Below are 17,869 nucleotides of genomic sequence, written 5' to 3'. Positions count from 1 at the left end.
AAGTTTCTCAGAATCCAATTTTCTCATTGTACAGTTTGATCTTTTTTCTGGGTCATCTATGCACATATTAAATGGCACAATTTTCAGCCTAGTTCCCTGTTGAACTCCTCTGGGATCAATTCTCCCTTGCAAGAATTAAATGTTTACTCCTATCCTGCATTTCCTATTTGGCCTTCAGTTCTTTATTTAGTTTAGGATTTGCCCCCTTATTCCATTGCTTTAGTTCCTGTCATGGTTTAAGCACAGATGAAACTTGCTTGCTCAGCTTCCCTTCTCTTCCCCCCTGCATCCAGGTGGAATGGGGAGGAGAATTAAGGTAAAACTTGTATGTGGAGATAATAACAGCTAAATAATTGATAATAAATTAAAATACAATAATGATGGTAAATAATAATAATGATGATAATAAAAAGGAAAGAAAGAAGTGATGCATAGTGCAATTGCTGACCCCCCATTTACAGATGCCAGGCCCCCCTTCCTGGACCCAGATTGGCTGCACTTCCAGGTAACTCCCCTCAGTTTATATACCAGGCATGACATTCTGTGGTGTGGAATATCCCTTTGGTCAGTTGGGGTCACCTGTGCCAGCTATGCTCCCTCCCACTGGCAGAGCAAGAGGCAAGAAAATAAAAGTCCTTGACTTAGGATAAACACAACTTAGCAAAAAACCCAAAATGTCAGTATGTTATCAACACCATTCTCATTCTGAATCCAAAACACAGCATTGTAACAGCTACTGAGGAATATGCTAGCTAAAACCAGGAGAGTTCCTTAAAAGATTTTGCTTAAGGATGTCACCAAAAGCTGAAGGGAAATCAAGTAGATCATTTAGATTGCTCTTATCTACATATTCCTGACCCTTTAAAAAAATCATTAGAGGTTTGCAAAACAGGATTTTCTTTTACGTAATCTGTGCTACTCTTCCCAAATGGATCATATTGATCCATATGGTCTCTCATTCCATCCTTTGTTACAAACCCTACTTAACAGCCAGTGCAGATGTCCAGCTTACAAGCCAGTAATTGCCCACTATCTATATGGAAATCAGGGTAGGAGTACAATATGGTTACGTACATCATGAGCTATGACATTTTCTTTCTCAATCTTTCTGTCTCTATGTACCTATTGATCAAGTAACTTATTTGTCAGACCTTCTTTTTCTTTCTTTCTTTCTTTCTTTCTTTCTTTCTTTCTTTCTTTCTTTCTTTCTTTCTTTCTTTCTTTCTTTCTTTCTTTCTTTCTTTCTTTCTCTCTCTCTTTCTCTCTCCTTCTCTGGTTCTCTTTTCTCTCTCCCTCTTTCTCTCTCATATACTGGAATACAAGTTTCTCTTTTTTCTTTTTTTCCCCTGACCATAAAAACGTTGCACAAGGTGGTGATCACAAGAAAAATTTAACAACTGGTATTGTATTTATAGCAATTTTTAACCTTAAAAGCTCTGTATACATTTATCTAACAAATTAATTAACCTAACCTAACCAGTGCAGTAAATACGGATTTAAAATTAGCTGGTTATCTCTGATGTTAAAATTCTTTTTTTTGCTGTTTCGTTGGATACTTTTCCTGATTTAGATCTGGTAATAGACATCTGTCTATTACCAAGCAAGCTAAAAGTCAGGTTTGCTCAGTTCCAAGAGCTGAAGACTTTCACACAACAATAAGCAGAAGACATTTTAAGAATACCTCCAAGTCCATGTTTGTTAGTGAATTTAAAGCAAGTGGTTTTCCTCTGTACTTCCATTGTCTGTGTTTGTCCATAAGCAAAGATGGACACAAAACAAAGTTTGAATCCAAACCTCTTGCGCTCGAAGAGCCACATCTGACACAACTGTGTGTATTTAGACAGCTCTTTCAAAATTTGATGCTGCTGTTCCTCATGTTCAGATATAACTTGGTAAGTGCACTTGTATTCTGTATTCTTCCTTCCAAATATTAAAAAAATTATTCTTTTCCTCTGATCAAGATCTCTCATGTGATCTGTGCAAAGTGCTTGTATTAAAATCTCATAATCCTGGGTCTTCTGCTGTCCAGAGAACATTCTGCCAACTATGGAAACAGGATGGTCAGAAACTTCTGATCAAGAGACAGTGGGTTTATTTTGCCATGGGATAACAATACTTGCCAAGGCCTAAAACTGATAAATTCCTTTCTGCATCCTAGGATTGTCTTAATTTCACATTTGTATAGTACTAAATCTTCCTTAATGTTCAGTGCTCTTTACAGTCACTTTCTTTTTAATTTTAGGCATGCTTTTTGCATACTTAATCTTACTAACTCTTAAGTAGTGCTTTTATTTTGCTAAGACCCAACTTTCTACTACTGTTCTAGCATAGTAACTCAGAACACAAACTGACCATTCCAGGATGGTGTTGGCATTGATGCCTTAAATGAAGAAAAAAAAGGATACATCCAAGAAATTAAGAACTGTTGATTTTGATGGTTCTCATTGTGGAACAGAAATGGCTGTAAGTTATAGCTACAAAATGAATAGAATACATTAAATCTGTTGATCAATTAGAATACCTAAATTTAGTTCATACTCCATTCAAATGCTCATTTAAACACTTCATTGTGAATCAAATAATCAGATCATAGAATCATAGATTCATAGAATGGTTTGGGTTGGATGACACCTTAAAGGTCATCTAGTTCCAACCTTCCGTCATGGGCAGGGACACCTTCCACTAGACCAGGTTGCTCAAAGCCCTGTCCAACCTGGCCTTGACCACTTTCAGGACTGCGGCATCCACAACTTCTCTGAGCAACCTGCTCCACTGCCTCACCACTCTCCCAGTAAAGAATTTTTCCTTGTATCTAATCTATATCAATCCTATTTCAGTTTGAAGCCAATCCCCCATGTCCTGTCACTACATGTCCTTATAAAAGTCCCTCTCTATCTTTTTTTAGTCTCCCTTCAGGTACTGGAAAGCCGCAATTAGGTCACTCTGAAGCCTTCTCTTTTCCAGGCTGAACAATTTTCTCAGCCTTTCCTCATAGGAGAGATGCTCCATTGCTCTAATCAACTCGGTGTCCCTCCTCTGTACTTGCTTCAGCAGGTCCAGGTCCTCCTTGTGCTAGGGACCCCAGAGCTGAGTGAGTTATCTCTTGACATTACTGGACTGACCTGCTCAGATTCAACCCAAAACACATGCTGGAAAAACATAGTTATTGTGATGTGCCCTGAGAGCTTAAGCATGCCAAATAACCTTCCCACAGGCATAAATGGCAGCTGGATTACTTACTGTAGGCTGGTACATGATAGGACAAGGAGTAATGGGTTCAAACTAAGAGTGGGTTTAGATGGAATATTGCATGACCATGAGGGTGGTGAGGCACTGGAGAGACTGCCCAGAGAAGTTGTGGATGTCCCAGTCCTGGAAGTGCTCCAAGGCCAGACTGGATGGAGCTTTGAGCAACGTGGTCTGATGGAAGGTGTCCCTGCCCACGGCAGAGAGGTTGGAACTAGATGGCCTTTAAGGTCCCTTCCAACCGAAACCGCTTTGTGACCGTTCGTACATTTTGGCATCGCCCAGATGATTCCAGGGTTTAACATGAAGTAGAACCTCTGACTGTCACTGCTTCTACTTCTTACACAGCCCGGGAGAACACTCAGGCCTGGCAGACCCACGACATGCTCAAGCACACGGGGCGGGTGATCCACCGCGGAACCCGCGCTGCGACGCGACCGGCCGGCCCGCGGCAAACCCTGAGGAGAGGGGGCGTGGCTTGTGTCCAAGGGGGCGCGGTTTGTGCGCGAGGGGGCGCGGTTTGTGCGCGAGGGGGCGCGGTTTGTCCCAGAGGGGCGCGGTTTGTGCACGAGGAACGGGGTTTGTGCACGAGGGGTGGGGTTTGTGCACGAGGGGCGCGGCCGCGGCCACCTCCGCACCTCCCTCCCTCCCTCCCTCCCTCCTTTCTTCCTTTCCTCCCTCCCTCCTTTCCTTCCTCCCTCCCTCCCTCCCTCCCTCCCGCGCAGGCGCCCGTGCCCGGAAGCAGAGCAGGGCAGAGCGGGGCGGGATCGGGCGCGGCCATGGCGATGGCGGAGAAGTTCGACTCCCTGGAGGAGCACCTGGAGAAATTCGTGGAGAACATCCGGCAGCTCGGCATCATCGTCAGCGACTTCCAGCCCAGCAGCCAGACGGGACTCAATCAGAAATTGTGAGGGGCCGCTGGCGGGCGGGGCCGCGGCTCCTTTCCCCGCCACGGCCCGGGCTTTCCCTGGCTGCGTGTCCTGTCTCTGGTTCGCACCCGCGGCCATCGGCAGCGCAGCATCCCGTAACAACGACCCGTTTTTCTTCCCAACAGGAATTTCATGGTGACGGGCTTGCAGGATATCGACAAATGCCGGCAGCAGCTTCACGATATCAGCGTGCCCTTGGAAGTCTTTGAGTAAGTCCCTGCGGGCCTGAAAGGGGAGCTGCTGGAGTCGAGTGACCCCGAGGTAGTGTGGGTGTCTGCCCTGAGAGCTGATTGTCTCTTAAACACGATCCTTCAGAATGCCTTGCGGGAACGTGAGCAGGCAGAAGAAAGTAAGGAATGATAAATTGGGCAATTGTTTTCATAGAACCACAGGGCGGTTTGGGTTGGAAGGGACCTTAAAACTCATCCAGTTCCAACCTCCACCCCCCCGCACCCCCCGGCAGCGATGCCACCTGTTAGGTAAGTTGTTCAGGGCCCCATCCAGCCTGGCCTTTCCGATCTTCTTTTTTTTCCCTCATTTTATGCTGACTTACATATGTGGGCAGTAAAACCGATTCTCCAGAATCTAGTGATTTCATAGCATCACAGAATAGTTTGAGTTGGAAGGCACCTTCAAGAACATCTAGTTCTAACCCCCCTACCATGGTCAGAGACACTGATTTAGTAAGTAAGCTTTCATTTTGGAAATATACTTTTGCACTGGAAATAGAGTCAGGATTTGAAGTTGCAGGTGAAAATAAAGTAAGCCAGTGCTCAGGTGTTAAGTTTCAGGAGTGGCAAAGAACTAAAACATTAAAAGACAGATCATGAATGTAGAGGAAGAGCTGTACAAGAGAAATGTTGTGATGCAGCTGACAAGTTAATTTTAAGTCCTGCTGTCAGTGGTCAGCTGTATTCTAGTGTTTTACTGGCTATACAGGACTTTTTCAGTCAGGCTTTCACTTCAGCTGTAAATCTATGATGGCAGTCTTAAATGTTCTTTTCTTTATTCAGTGATGGAATTTCCCTTTGCCAGGCACTTGTATTGCAAAACAAAAAGACAGAAGTTTGCTATTACAGTTGTGTTGGTTTTTATGCTTTACTAATACTGTGTGCAGTTCCTCCTCATCCTTGACTTGCTGGGTGCTTATTCCTGTGTGCTTATTGCTCACTGTGTCCTGACTAGGCTACTTCATGGTTAGTGCCCTTTCAGGCTACTTCATGGTTAGTGCCCTTTCAGTTACTTGGAAGAGGAACATTCTTCTTCATTCATCTGTGCTTATTGCCTGTGAGGGGCTGGTAGATACAATTTTTTTGCTTGCTTTTAGTACTTTCTTCAGAGCTGTCCAGGCTTTCTGGAACCAGGTTTAAAGCAGCTGTTTGCTGGCCAAGGCCTAGTCCTCCTTGAGCTGTCTTTTAATAGTGGCTGAGGTAAACTGTGGTTTTTTAAATGTAATTTTCAGATAATAGTAGAAAGAAAAAGACAGCAAGCTGAATAATTCTGTACACTGAGCACCATGCCAGTAGGAATTTGATCATTTAAGCATTATCTTTTCTCTTTTCAGATACATTGATCAAGGCCGCAACCCTCAGCTTTACACTAAAGAGTGTCTGGAGCGAGCATTGGCTAAAAATGAGCAAGTAAAAGGAAAAATTGACACAATGAAGGTAAGCCAGAATTAATGAAAGTATTAATGCAATAAAGTATTTGATAAGTTTTTACTTTTCTGTAAATATGTAGGTATTTTTCACTTGTGCAGTTATTAAATTCTGTTATTATGTGATTTGTGTTAGAAATTGCTCTGCATCCCTGAATCTTAGCCTGTTCAGGAAAGGAAATTTGTAGTTCATCCCACAGCTGGGGGTGCAGATGTCACTATGTTTTTAGTTTGGTTAAAGTTGTACATAGCAGTCCAGAACTTCATTTTGGTTTTTACAGGTCTGTAATTCTGATGTGTGTAGATTTTGAAGTAAGCAAAAGAAAATGGGTATTTTTCCAGTCTTGAATGGATCTTGGGGTGTTAAAATGTCAAACATGCACTATAAGCATGGGTTAGTCTTTGTAAAAGTAAAGAAAATGCATGCTAGTGTTTAAGATTTGCTGAACTTGTACTTTCATCTGATATTAACTTATCAACTTAACTTTGATACTGATTAACTGCTGGAAGTACTACAGAAAAAACACAGTCAGAAAGGAAGCTTAGTGTGTTTTGACAAAGGGCTGTTTGTGTTTCTGGCTGTTCTTTGGTTGAACTTAATTAGTATGGAGTGTGATAGGTTGTACTGCACAATGTAGACATATCTCCATATGTCCAAAGTTTCTTTTGCTAATGCTCTCTTCTTGTAAAACAATTATGTATTGCTAAGCCAGATGTGAGTTTCTTTTTGAAGGTGGAGTGAATTCCATATCAGATCAGGACGACATGTCCTTTATCAGCTTTCATTAGTAAGTTCAGGCAGGTATTGTTGCACCAGAGTTTGCTAGAGAGGTCCAAGTGCTTAGTATTTCTTTGAAGAAAATGCTAGTTAATTTCTGTGAATTTAAAGAGCATTTTAGTCTGCTTAGTGCATTGCTAATGGATTTTACTTGAGCATTTTCTGTGGATTTTGTAAACATAACTTTCTGTGTTTGTGATTTTGGGGGGTTTTTTGGTACTATTGTCTTAGGTCGCTGAAACATAAAGCTGTATTGTAAAAAACCATTTCTGTTCATCAGATAACGTTGCTTGATGAAATCTAAATAAATTGTTCAGATGATGCATATACATTTTTTTCTCATTTCAGAAATTTAAAAGCCTTTTAATTCAAGAGCTCACAAAGGTGTTCCCAGAAGACATGGCAAAGTACAAAGCTATTCGAGGAGAAGATCCTCCTCCTTAAGTTGGCCTTTGATAATTCCCAAAATATCCCATAAACTGACATCATCTTACAAAAACATTGATTGGAGAGAGAGGGAATCCAAGCCCTCATAACAACTGTACTAAAAATGGCAGTGGTGGACTGTAAAGGAGCTTGATGATTGTTGATGGTTCTGCTCTGAAGATCCTTTATCTTTTTGAAGACTTCTACTCAGAGACTGTAGTTGAAGCTTCCTGTGGTAATCTGCTTTTCTTTCCTGAAAGGTTTTGAAGATGTAAATGCCTACAGCTCATCAATCCAGAGCATTTCCCACAAAGTGCATTTCCAGAGCAAAAAAACATGTTTTTTTGTCCTCTGAGAGCTGTGCCTCAGGATTGTGTGCTCATCTGTTTTTAAAAGAAAGGCATTTATTACACTTGATAATTCTTCATTTGTAAGCTTTAGGGTTTTTTAATTGCAGCACAAACAGTTGACTTCTTTCATCTTGCCAAATTCTGTTGAGCAGGAGCCTGTCAAAGGCTGCAGTTCTCACGTGTCATAATTAGTTGCAGCCAGGAAAACCTTCAGATGTTTGTGTTCAGATGTTTTTGTTTTGTGAGCTATGCAGATGGCTGAGGATAGAGCAAGTGGCCATACCTGGGGAGTAGCTTCTCAACAACTTTTAATATTTTGTACAGTATATAATGTAAGCTTTTGTTTATTAATTTTCTGCAAGCAGGTTGTTGAATAAAAATTTGAAAAAATTGAATTCATGATGTTTTTCAGTTGTATGCTGCTCTTTAAAGTGGGAACTGAAAGCTGTGAAAAAATATATTTCTCAGTTCCACAGTGATAGAAATAAAATGTGTATCAAAGCTTGGCTGTTAAAATTTTATATGTGAAGGTAATGTGGTATTTTGGTTTTGTGGTGAAAAATTCCATCTTAGTTGATTTTGGGGATCAGCAATTGTCACCTGAAGTCCTGGTTATCTGCAAGCTCATCTGTGGGATCCATCCATGTGTAAGGTGGTCACAATATGGAACAACACACTCAGCTCCTCAGCCAGGGGTTTGTTGTATGTGCAGAGCACTGGATTTGCAGTGGAAGCAAGAGGAGCTCTTTTAGTCTTGGTGATTTGTGAAGCTGGAAGCATTTGTGCTTACACTTTTTCTTCAGATCTATTTTTTTTTTGCAACAGCAAATTATTACTTTAACTTTCTCCTTGTTGCTAAACAGAATGGGTTTGGGCAGGAGCTCCAAAGTAGTACCATGTGCCTGTGCTTCACAGCAGACCTATCTAGTCTGCTAAAGCTCTTAACAGGTATTTAGATATGTTTTGAGTTGTTGGTGCCATATTTTGCACACTTGAGGCACTGTTGGTGCTCAGTTATGTGCCTGAAGCAAAGCCCATCCGTGATGCCAAGTACTACTGTGCCTGACCAAGCTTTGACAAAGCAAAAGGAAAAACAGAAAACTGGGTGTTCCTTTTAAAACTTCTTACCTGGCAGTCTAAAATAATTTAATTGCTGCCTGATAATATCCTGCTCTGGTCTGCACACTTGCTTTTTTCTTGGTATGTTTTCCTCCACAAATCACTTTTTCCTTCACAATTTTCCTGTACAAACTTAGAGCAGTGACAAACAAAAGGTGCACCACATTTGCCTTTTGCTTGGCTTGGATTGCCCTGGGTCCCTCTGAGCTGTTGAGCCTAGGCCTGGGATTGGCAGGTGGGATGTATATAGGACACAAGAGCGTAAAGAGTATTTTTCCTGTGTTTAATAATGGGAGGAAAAGCTTGAGAGCAAAACTGCCAACAGCAGGCAGGTGAAACTTTACATTGTAGTTCAGAGAGAACGTTTAGTGGGCAAGAGGCTTGTAGATACTGGTCTGGATAGTGGAGTATTCTGACTTCTAGCACTGACACCAGTTTTTGTCAGATTTGGTGGACTAAGACACTCAAAAACTTCCAAGTCTTATTTTTATCTCATAGATTCATAGAATCACAGGATGGCTTACCTTGGAAGGAATCTAAAAGTTCATCTATTTCCAGTCTCCCTGCCATGGGGATGTTACTCAAAGCTCTCTCCAACCCAGCCTTGAACACTTCCAGGGATGGATCATCTACACTTTCTCAGGACAACCTGTGCCCATATCTCACCACCCTCAGTGAAGAACTTCTTCCTAATATTCAATCTAAACCTGCCCTCTTTTGGTTTGAAGCCCTGACCTCTTGTCTTGCCATCAGCCTGGACTCAGAGAGCAGTGGAGGGGCAGCATCTCCTCAGCCCTGAGGCCCTGAAAATAATTTATTGTTATTAGTTAATAAATTAAGTACCCAGTGCTGGCCACAGTGACGATGGGTATCCCCATAATACTGACATCCATACTTGCTGATGGAAGGAGGATCCGAGGCTTTCCCAGCTCAGGGAGATGATTTACAGCCAATGCATGGAACACCTACTTTCCCTGGATATCTAAGTGGTCATGGTAAGCATGGTAACTGGGATAGTTAGTGGAGGTGGAGGATTAGAGAATAACATTTCTTTTATACATCCCATCATCATGAGATCCCAGCAGCAGGTGTTTTGTGAGGAGTCTTGTCTGTGTAAGAGAACTTGTTTTGCATTGAGGAATCAATCAGGAATAAAAATAAAATAAATCCCCCCCAAACAAATCCACCAAACAAACCAGAAAAAAACTCTGGTAAATCATCAGGTTTCATGTTCTGCTCAGCTTCAGTTCCAACTTTTTGACACTTTCTTATTCTATTTTATGCTTGCTTCACTTTTTCTGGGCTAGCCATGCAAAATACTGCTATTGCTACAACTGCCCAGATTTAGCATAATATAGAAGAGAAGTAACTGTTCTAATTTATGTGTGTTTCAGAGCAGAAAAGGTGGCCAGAATAAGTACCCTTGAGTTTATAGTGTAGAATAAGAATTGCTAGAAACAATGTTGTTTTCCTTTTCCAGTTGCATATGAAACAGAAAAATCCAACCTAATTTTTCTCTTGTGAACTGGTTCTCTGAAAAGGAGCATATGTGTGAATTACCCTGATGTATGCTCTGGTTAGATGATAAACCTCCAGTGAGTTGTTGAAGGAGACTGTTACATCCTTCCTCTTTTTCACTTTGCTACCTGGATTGCATGGTTGGAGGTGCTCTGGAGTTTTATTTAAAGGTAACATCAAAATAACATCAGCCAGGCAACAAACCATCTAAAATAACTAAAGGGCAATACAAATCTATCTCAAAGGAAAGTATGAAACCATTCAAGTTTCAAGTGTGTCCTTGAATTCTTAGTAAGATTTTTGAAATATTAAAGAATATTTAATTTAAGGTAATTGCTTATATCTTTATTATGTACACAGTGAAATGAGGAGATACTAGATAATGCTGCTGGATACACAGGTTTTTAAGATGGAGCATGTGCCGCTATGCTCCATTTAGGATAAACTAAATCAGTATAAAATTCTTTTTCTCAGGCATGGAAAGAAATAGATGAAGAAGGTGCGAAGGATTTTACTGCAAATTGTTAAGCCTCAGCATCCTCTCTGTCTCTTTTCCTACTGGAAGGAGAAGCAGTTGGATGCTCAGCCTTCCCCTGTCCTTGAAACATCTTTTTTTCTCTTTTTTGGTTAAAGCTCCCCACGAAGAACACCTAATGCAGAGCCGTGAAGTCTGACAGGGACAGACATATCTGTTACAGGAGTTGGATGCTGCAGCTGCTCAGCTGTTGGTATATCTAACCTCCTCAGGTTTTTTTTCATGCAGATCAAGGCACTGTCGTTTTTAGCAGTTCTCAGCATAAGATGAAGCACCAGTGTGCCTGAGGCAATCTGTTACTCTTACACCATTCAGAGGAGAGTTTCTTGACCCAAAAAGTCATTCTAGGCAGAGCAGGCTGGGTTTCACTGATTGACCTTTCTAAATTCAGTTGCATGAACTGCAAAGTGGTGGAAATGATGTGATGATTCCCCAAATATTTCATATTGTCATGTTTTTATAACTTGTTCTGTTCAATGAGTGCAGTTCCCAAGTGCTTGTTGTATGGTTCCAGTAGTTACCCCAGGTGCTCTGTAATCTGGTTTCTGACTCTCCTCTGATCATAGAAACAGAGCAGGTAAACCCTGCAATCCACGTCTTTCTGCCCCAAGTGATCTTTGAGATTTTAACTAGATCAGTTAGAAACTACTAACTGAACTTGCAGTTTTGCTGAAACCTCTCTAAACCAATGTATTTAAAAGGTGAATTATATAAACAAAGCCTAAAAAAATATGTGAGAAGTGTTCCAAATACTCAGCTTAACAGCGAGTTCATAATAGAGAAATATGCCTGCCAAGAATATTTCTGGATACTCGTGTTTCTACACAAAGTAATTTCTTACTCTACTATGATTAATAGCAGCAGTGTTTCTGGGCAGGTGCCAGATGTCCTCCAGCTCTCCAAAGCAGAGAGCCAAGGTGACACGAATGTCTGCCCTTCTCTGAGAAAACTGTGCTTGCTGCATGTATTTCAATTAGTTCCATATGCTGAAGATCCTTCTGTATATTTTCTTAATTAAAATAATGGAGGAGCACACATTATAGGATGCTTCTGGAACAGCTCTTGTAATGCTGTTAATTCCAATCAGGAATCTGTATTTTCTGTATTGTGATATATTTCATACTGAGAACTAGATTGTATTTAGTCTCAACAAGATGTAATGCAGACAGTAAAAAGAAACTTATTTCTGCACAGTATGAAAATAGGCAAAACAACTCCTTCTCTTCTCCTGAAAGAAAACTCACCTTATGTGCTAAGAAATGGCACTTAAAGTTTCCATTTGTAAAGATCTGACCTGAATTTACTTCAGGTGCTGTTGGCAATTTGGTCATGACATTAAAAAACTTTATCCAAATATTCCTTGAAGAAAGATGAGGCTACTTTTAAATATATTCTGGAAAATGGTAATTTGAAATTAGTGCCAAGCTGCATTATTTAACAAGTTATTTAGGTCATATTTATATAATTTCTGATGCAAAAATAGCATTTATTCCTCATGTTAACTGTTGACATTCATTAATTTTTATTTGATTCTATAAGTGTAAAGATATATACCAAGCCACTTCTCTACCGTCATGGAAATTTTCAGTCCTCATCAGTAAACAAAGTAGGGAAAACCAGTAGGTGCCATTTTTGTAGGGAAAATACTTTACCTTAAGGCACCTTAGAAACACACTGCTGAAGTAAGAGATTATAATTTAAATATATGAGAAATTCCATCCTCAAGCTAATTATTCATTTCAAAGTATTACTACCTTTTCCATGACAGACTATTATCTATTATTTTATTACATTTGACCTATAGTGTTTTGAAAGATTCTCTTATATGGTCAAAGCTCAAGACCCACAAAGTTCCAGCAGATAAGAATGGCTATGAATAGATCTCTAATAAAAAATTAGATGTTACTGGCTCTAAGACTATTTAATATAATTACAATGCTTACATGAATAATTGAATAGGCATCTGGTACTCAATAAAACAAAAATGGATTCAGTGATACAGCAAATCTTATTTAATAGAAGTATGTTAAAAAACTCCAACCTTTCTTCTTTCTGCAATCTTAAGCATAAATTATATGACAGCTGTTTTATTGCTTCTTACTCAGCCTGGGCATTTTTCTTCTTATGCAACACACTGCAGAAGATGCAAAGCTTCATAGATGCACTTTTTCTGTGGACAGACTTTTCCTGCTTTTTTATATAAAGGCACTTTCTGAGGTTGTTCCATGTACATGTGGCCTCTGCAAGAAAAGTCTAAGTTGCTGCTCAGGAGTGATGCTCTAGTTTGATCGTGTGGAGAGGAAAGAACCTTTAGGAGGATATGTTGGCACTCACTGAGATTATGGTGAAAGCAGAAGGAAGCCATTAGAAAAACCTCTTCTTTCTCTCATTGTTTTTGGCTCCAAAATTCACCAGAGTCAGTTACAAAGCTTACTGTGGAAATGTTGCTGTTAACTTACTTTATCATTATATCAGGAACACAAGCAGCACGAGGAAACATGATAGATGTGTGAAGAGAGGATTCACAGGAAGAGGAAATTGTGCCTCAACAATGTACCTGTCTGGGTATACTTCCCTAGTCTCCTCTGATTTAGGATATGTAGATGTGGCAGTTAGGGACATGGTTTAGTGGTGGGCCTTGCGGTGCTCCATTGTGGTTGGACTTGGTGATCTTGATCTTTTCCAACCTTAACAATTCTATGATTCAATGACATCCTCATCCTGATGGATATTACCTTTGAGCTTTTTTAAATGGAATTTTTTTTCCTCCTTTAATTTTTTGGGCTGCCCTCCAAGCCCCTTTAAACAGTAACATCTATAAAATTTCATAGGGAGCAGTTCCACAGTTTATATTTGCATTGTGTGAAGAAGTCTTTGCTTCCATTTGTTTTGAATCATCCACTAATTTAATTCTTAGTGCTTGCATTAGAAGATACATGGAGGAGGCATCTCTTTCTCTCCACTTCCCTTGTGGTTGTATAGAATACTGCAATATTCCCTTCCCAATTATCTGTTTTCCAGGCTGCAGGATAGTCTGTTTTGTGTACTTCAGATCATACTTGCCACTCTTCTGTGAACTGTTGTCAATCTTCATTTCTGTCTTTTTAAAACCTGAGATGCTCTACAATTCTTTGCAAGGGATCTTGTTGAAGTCCTTCAGGTAATCCAAACAGTGCATCTTTGATTTCCAAAACTCACACACACTTTTAGAGAGTTCCAACAGACCTCCCTGTATGTATGTAAAGCCTTCCCTGCACCAAAAGCTGTGTTAGCTTTTCCCTAATACATACTTTCCCTGATGTATAGTCTTGCTTTTGCTGTTGGATGATGGAAGTGTTAACTCCTTTACATTCTAGGATTATAAATGTAGCTGGGCAAGTCAGATTTCTGGCCTACAAAGACACCTGGACACACTCTGTAAATCAAGAACCATGCCATCTAAGGAAAAGACAGTGTACACAGCTTTTAAGCAAACAATTGCATAAAGTATATGTCAGTTTAGGTAAATATATAAAATCCTCTGGGACTTTTTCAGAGGATTTGTCAACATTGATAGAATCTTTTGAAATCCTCTTTTCTAAAATAGTGGCAAAGAACAAGGACCTTAGCAACATGCACATTTGCTGCATCAGGTACATGTGCTTTTTAAGAATAAATATTAAACTGAGAGTTCTAGAGACATTCTCCTTTGCACAAGGATCCTCCAGCATAAAATCACATTACTTTGTCTAAGGCCTCTTGCCACTGATATAAATTTAGGTTTACTTTCAAAACAGCTTAATAGACTTGAGTTCTAATATTGTAGCATATACAGTCACCCCTGTAAACCATCTGGGAACTAGATCAAATGCATTTTGGAAATACAGAAAAAGGAATTTCTATCTCACAGCTTTGGCATTTCCTTATCTCCTTAATCTCCACTATTTGGCTATTCAAGTAAACACACGTTTAAATGAATACGTAAAAGTTTAAACTGTCATAGCCTGCAGTTGTACGTTTAAATAACCACAGATGCCTATTAGAAATTATAAGTAAATACATATCAAAATGGTATTTAAATGTACACGTATGCAGTCATCCATCTCTACACAACCAGGAACTGTGCATCGTTCAGGTTCTGATGAATTGGTCACCATACCAGACTGTACCTGCCATACTGTATTGACATTTTCTCATGTAAGAATCCAGGAGCCTTTTTTTTTTAATTCTGCATTCTGCATTCTCTAATAACTTATATTTTTATAAGTGAATATATGTACTTTGTGCAGTAGTATTGAACATTCTTCAGAAAGCTGTGGCCATATTGTAGCTCCCTGAGCTGTAACAGCTGCTTTCTTTATGCAGTGCTTTAGCAATTTCATACAGATTAAAGCCACAGCACAAGAGAGCTACTTAAAATTGAAGGAAATAATAACAATTTTTCTTGTCTCTTTCCTGCCAACTGATCTGGTAAACTGTAGAGCTAGAAAACTACAGAACACTTTCCTTACAATTTTTCCAGCTGTCTGTAGAATAAGAAGGTCATGAAGTGGGTCCCAATAATCACATACATGGTTAATCGGTTATGTATTCTCTTCAAAGAAGGCATCCTCAAGACCCATCAATAATTATAAATTGCTGCAAATTATTGAAGCTGGTTTCTCTCCTGGGCACAGCAAAAAAAAAAAAGTCTTGCAGAGGCAGCAGTATTTTGGGAGATGTGATGATGCAGCTAAAATGCTATTCTGATCCATTTTTATAGTAGTTGTCTTTGCAACAATTCTGAAGCAGCCCCAGTAAGGGTGGGATGAAAGATTTAGATTTGCCTGAGGAATTGACAATATTCTCCCATTCTTCCATTCGTCTGGATTGCCTCTGTTCATTAGAATAAAAATCTTGTTCAATTTTGTGGCTTTTGCAATAACTGTGGAACCCTGAGGGCAGGCATTGATTTCCTCCCTCTTTCACATTTAGGCACACTGACCAACAAATTGCTTGCTAATTTCAAAGGTCTGATGTGTTTTAAAGGAAGATTCTGCCCCATTGTACAGAGAAAATATGCAAAATTGACTGGATTTTTTTATGCAGTTGAAGCTTGTATACAACAACAGCCCAAGATAAAATTGCAAAACAAATTACTCTAAACATTAAACCTGAAGAATTCGAGAGAAGATAAAGAAGCTTAAGAAAATGCTTATGTATAAAGGTAAAAGAGACAAGATCATCTTACCAGCCCTCCTACATTCCTGAGAAATTCTTAATATTGGAGACCATAAAGTTTCACTCAAGCATTCTTTGACTAAGTTATAAAAGCTGAGCTAGGTTAATATATTCCACTCATCCATTCATGGCTAGGCTTCGCGAACAAAGATTTGAGAAGGGCACTACCCACACTCGCTGCAAGCGTGCTGGTGGCTGAAAAGGCCGATACGGGATAGGCAGGTCCGGTCACAAAAGGCACAGTGGAACGTCTCCCTAGGTGACATTGGCAAGGAATGGTTCTTACCCATATCCTGAACTGCCTGCATGCAGGGTTGGGTCTGCGGCTTCCAGCTGCTTCCTATCACCTGCCGTTTTCGACCCTCACCTGTTGCTACAGGGCTTTGCAATGTGGGTGAACCCTTCAAGTCTGCACAATGGATTTTTTAGGTGAGGCACAGCATGCGCAGAACTGGCCCCACCCTTTACTCCTAAGGTTCATCTGCCACAGCCTAGCGAGCTTGGACGGTGACAGCGAATACCTCAGGACGTAGGTTTGGTTAGAGTATCCTTCTCTTAGATGGATAGCCTTACAGGGCTAAACGAGCTCCATCTGCCCGGGTTTGAGGTTGGAGTTGTCCTTCTCCTAGGATGGTTGCCAGACGGCTAGTGAGCCCATCCTGCCCGTGGACACACTTTGTCTGACCCTTCAGCTGAGACCTGTCTGGCATGGGAGACCCTACCGGCAGCACAAACCACCTCCAGCATAGCTCTCAATTCCACTAAAAACTGGACAAAGTGATGGTTCTGATGTAAAGTATACCTTGAGAACCTCAAACTTATGAGCAAGCTCTAGCAGTTACATGCCTGATCTGTGCTATCAAAGTGATGATTCTCTATATCCCTTGTTTTTCTCTCTGCAAGTGACTGATCCAAATTGCCCAGGGCAGACAGGAACCAAGCCAAAACTGTAAGAGAATAGATCTTGTTAATGGCATGCTGGGAATAGCCTGTGAGGGACAGAGATCCATCCTGATGTCCTTGTCAGCATCCTGGGTAAACACTATCACAGAATTGTTTAGGTTGGAAAAGATGTGCTAGACCATAGAGTCAAACCATTAACCCAGCACTGCCAAGTCCATCACTAAACCATGTCCTTAAGTGCGACATCTATACATCTTTTAAACACCCCCAGGGCTGCAAATATTCAGCAACAAAGTCCTCTCTTTGCAGAGGTGCACAGGCAGAGCTGAGGTGCAGTGTGGAGGTACATTAGGCAGTATACCTTACCTGAGGGGCCCTGTAGTGCTTGTACAGTCCTGTCTGCAGGTTCATGTGCCCACAATATCCATACCCTCTATCAGGAATTGGCCCTGGTATGGTCTGAGTATACCATATACACACCCTGTATGTTTTTTTAAGACTGAAGGTCTCTTTGATGCTTGTTTATGTGAAGCAGCATTTCAAAACTGAATCCTACTGTGTAAATAAACTACCATCAGACTGTCAATCGAGAAAATATCAAGGAGGCTGAGGCATTTCCAAAGACCAATGCGAATAGTAATTTTCACACTATTCCAGTGGCAAGTATGGTTCAAGTTGCAGAAATACAAAGTGAATGAGAACCATAAACACAGGCCACAGGCAGAGGAGATGTAGGAACCAGTCTCCAGCTGCCTCTGGACCTGTTCCTCAGGTAGACTAGAATTGCTTTACATGTGCAGTACAGATAATCAGAAAACATGTCAACCTTAAACTGAAAGAGTGATGGATTAAAAAATACGACAAAATATTTTGAAGCAGCATTAGCTTGCAGAGCTGCTCAAATCCATTTTGTTCAGGCCATGTTAAAATTAATTTTAATGCATTTTAGCAAGTGTGTCAAAAGAATTCTGAGGCGAGAAGTCCATTAATACAGATCAATCACCAGATCCAGACTGAATGGTTTTACAGCCTGTCTCATAAAAACAACTTTTGTCTATTTAGCAAGGTGCCACAGGAACCAATTTTCTGGAGCCATTGCAATTGGTCACCATGAAAATTGCAGGTTGTGTTCAAGAAAGGGTAAACACCAGCAGAACCTTTGTGCGTTTGCTCCACTTTCTGCCGAGCAGCTTTGGCTGCAGCTTTCTG

At 40.5% G+C, this 17,869-nt stretch overlaps 1 protein-coding gene across 1 annotated transcript; it reads left to right on the top strand.

The window, feature by feature from the left end:
* Positions 1–3,970: 3,970 nt before the first annotated feature.
* On the top strand, positions 3,971–7,905 carry MED10 (mediator complex subunit 10). The gene is made up of 4 exons (XM_071553011.1): positions 3,971–4,153; positions 4,301–4,384; positions 5,740–5,842; positions 6,959–7,905. Exons 1-4 carry the CDS (start codon positions 4,026–4,028, stop codon positions 7,052–7,054), a joined length of 411 nt encoding a protein of 136 aa, XP_071409112.1. The 5' UTR covers positions 3,971–4,025; the 3' UTR covers positions 7,055–7,905.
* The last annotated feature ends 9,964 nt before the right edge of the window (positions 7,906–17,869 follow it).

The sequence above is a fragment of the Pithys albifrons genome, chromosome 4, assembly GCF_047495875.1.
Source record: "Pithys albifrons albifrons isolate INPA30051 chromosome 4, PitAlb_v1, whole genome shotgun sequence".
Taxonomy (NCBI): Eukaryota; Metazoa; Chordata; class Aves; order Passeriformes; family Thamnophilidae; genus Pithys; species Pithys albifrons.
This window is presented reverse-complemented; position numbering and strand designations above follow the sequence as displayed.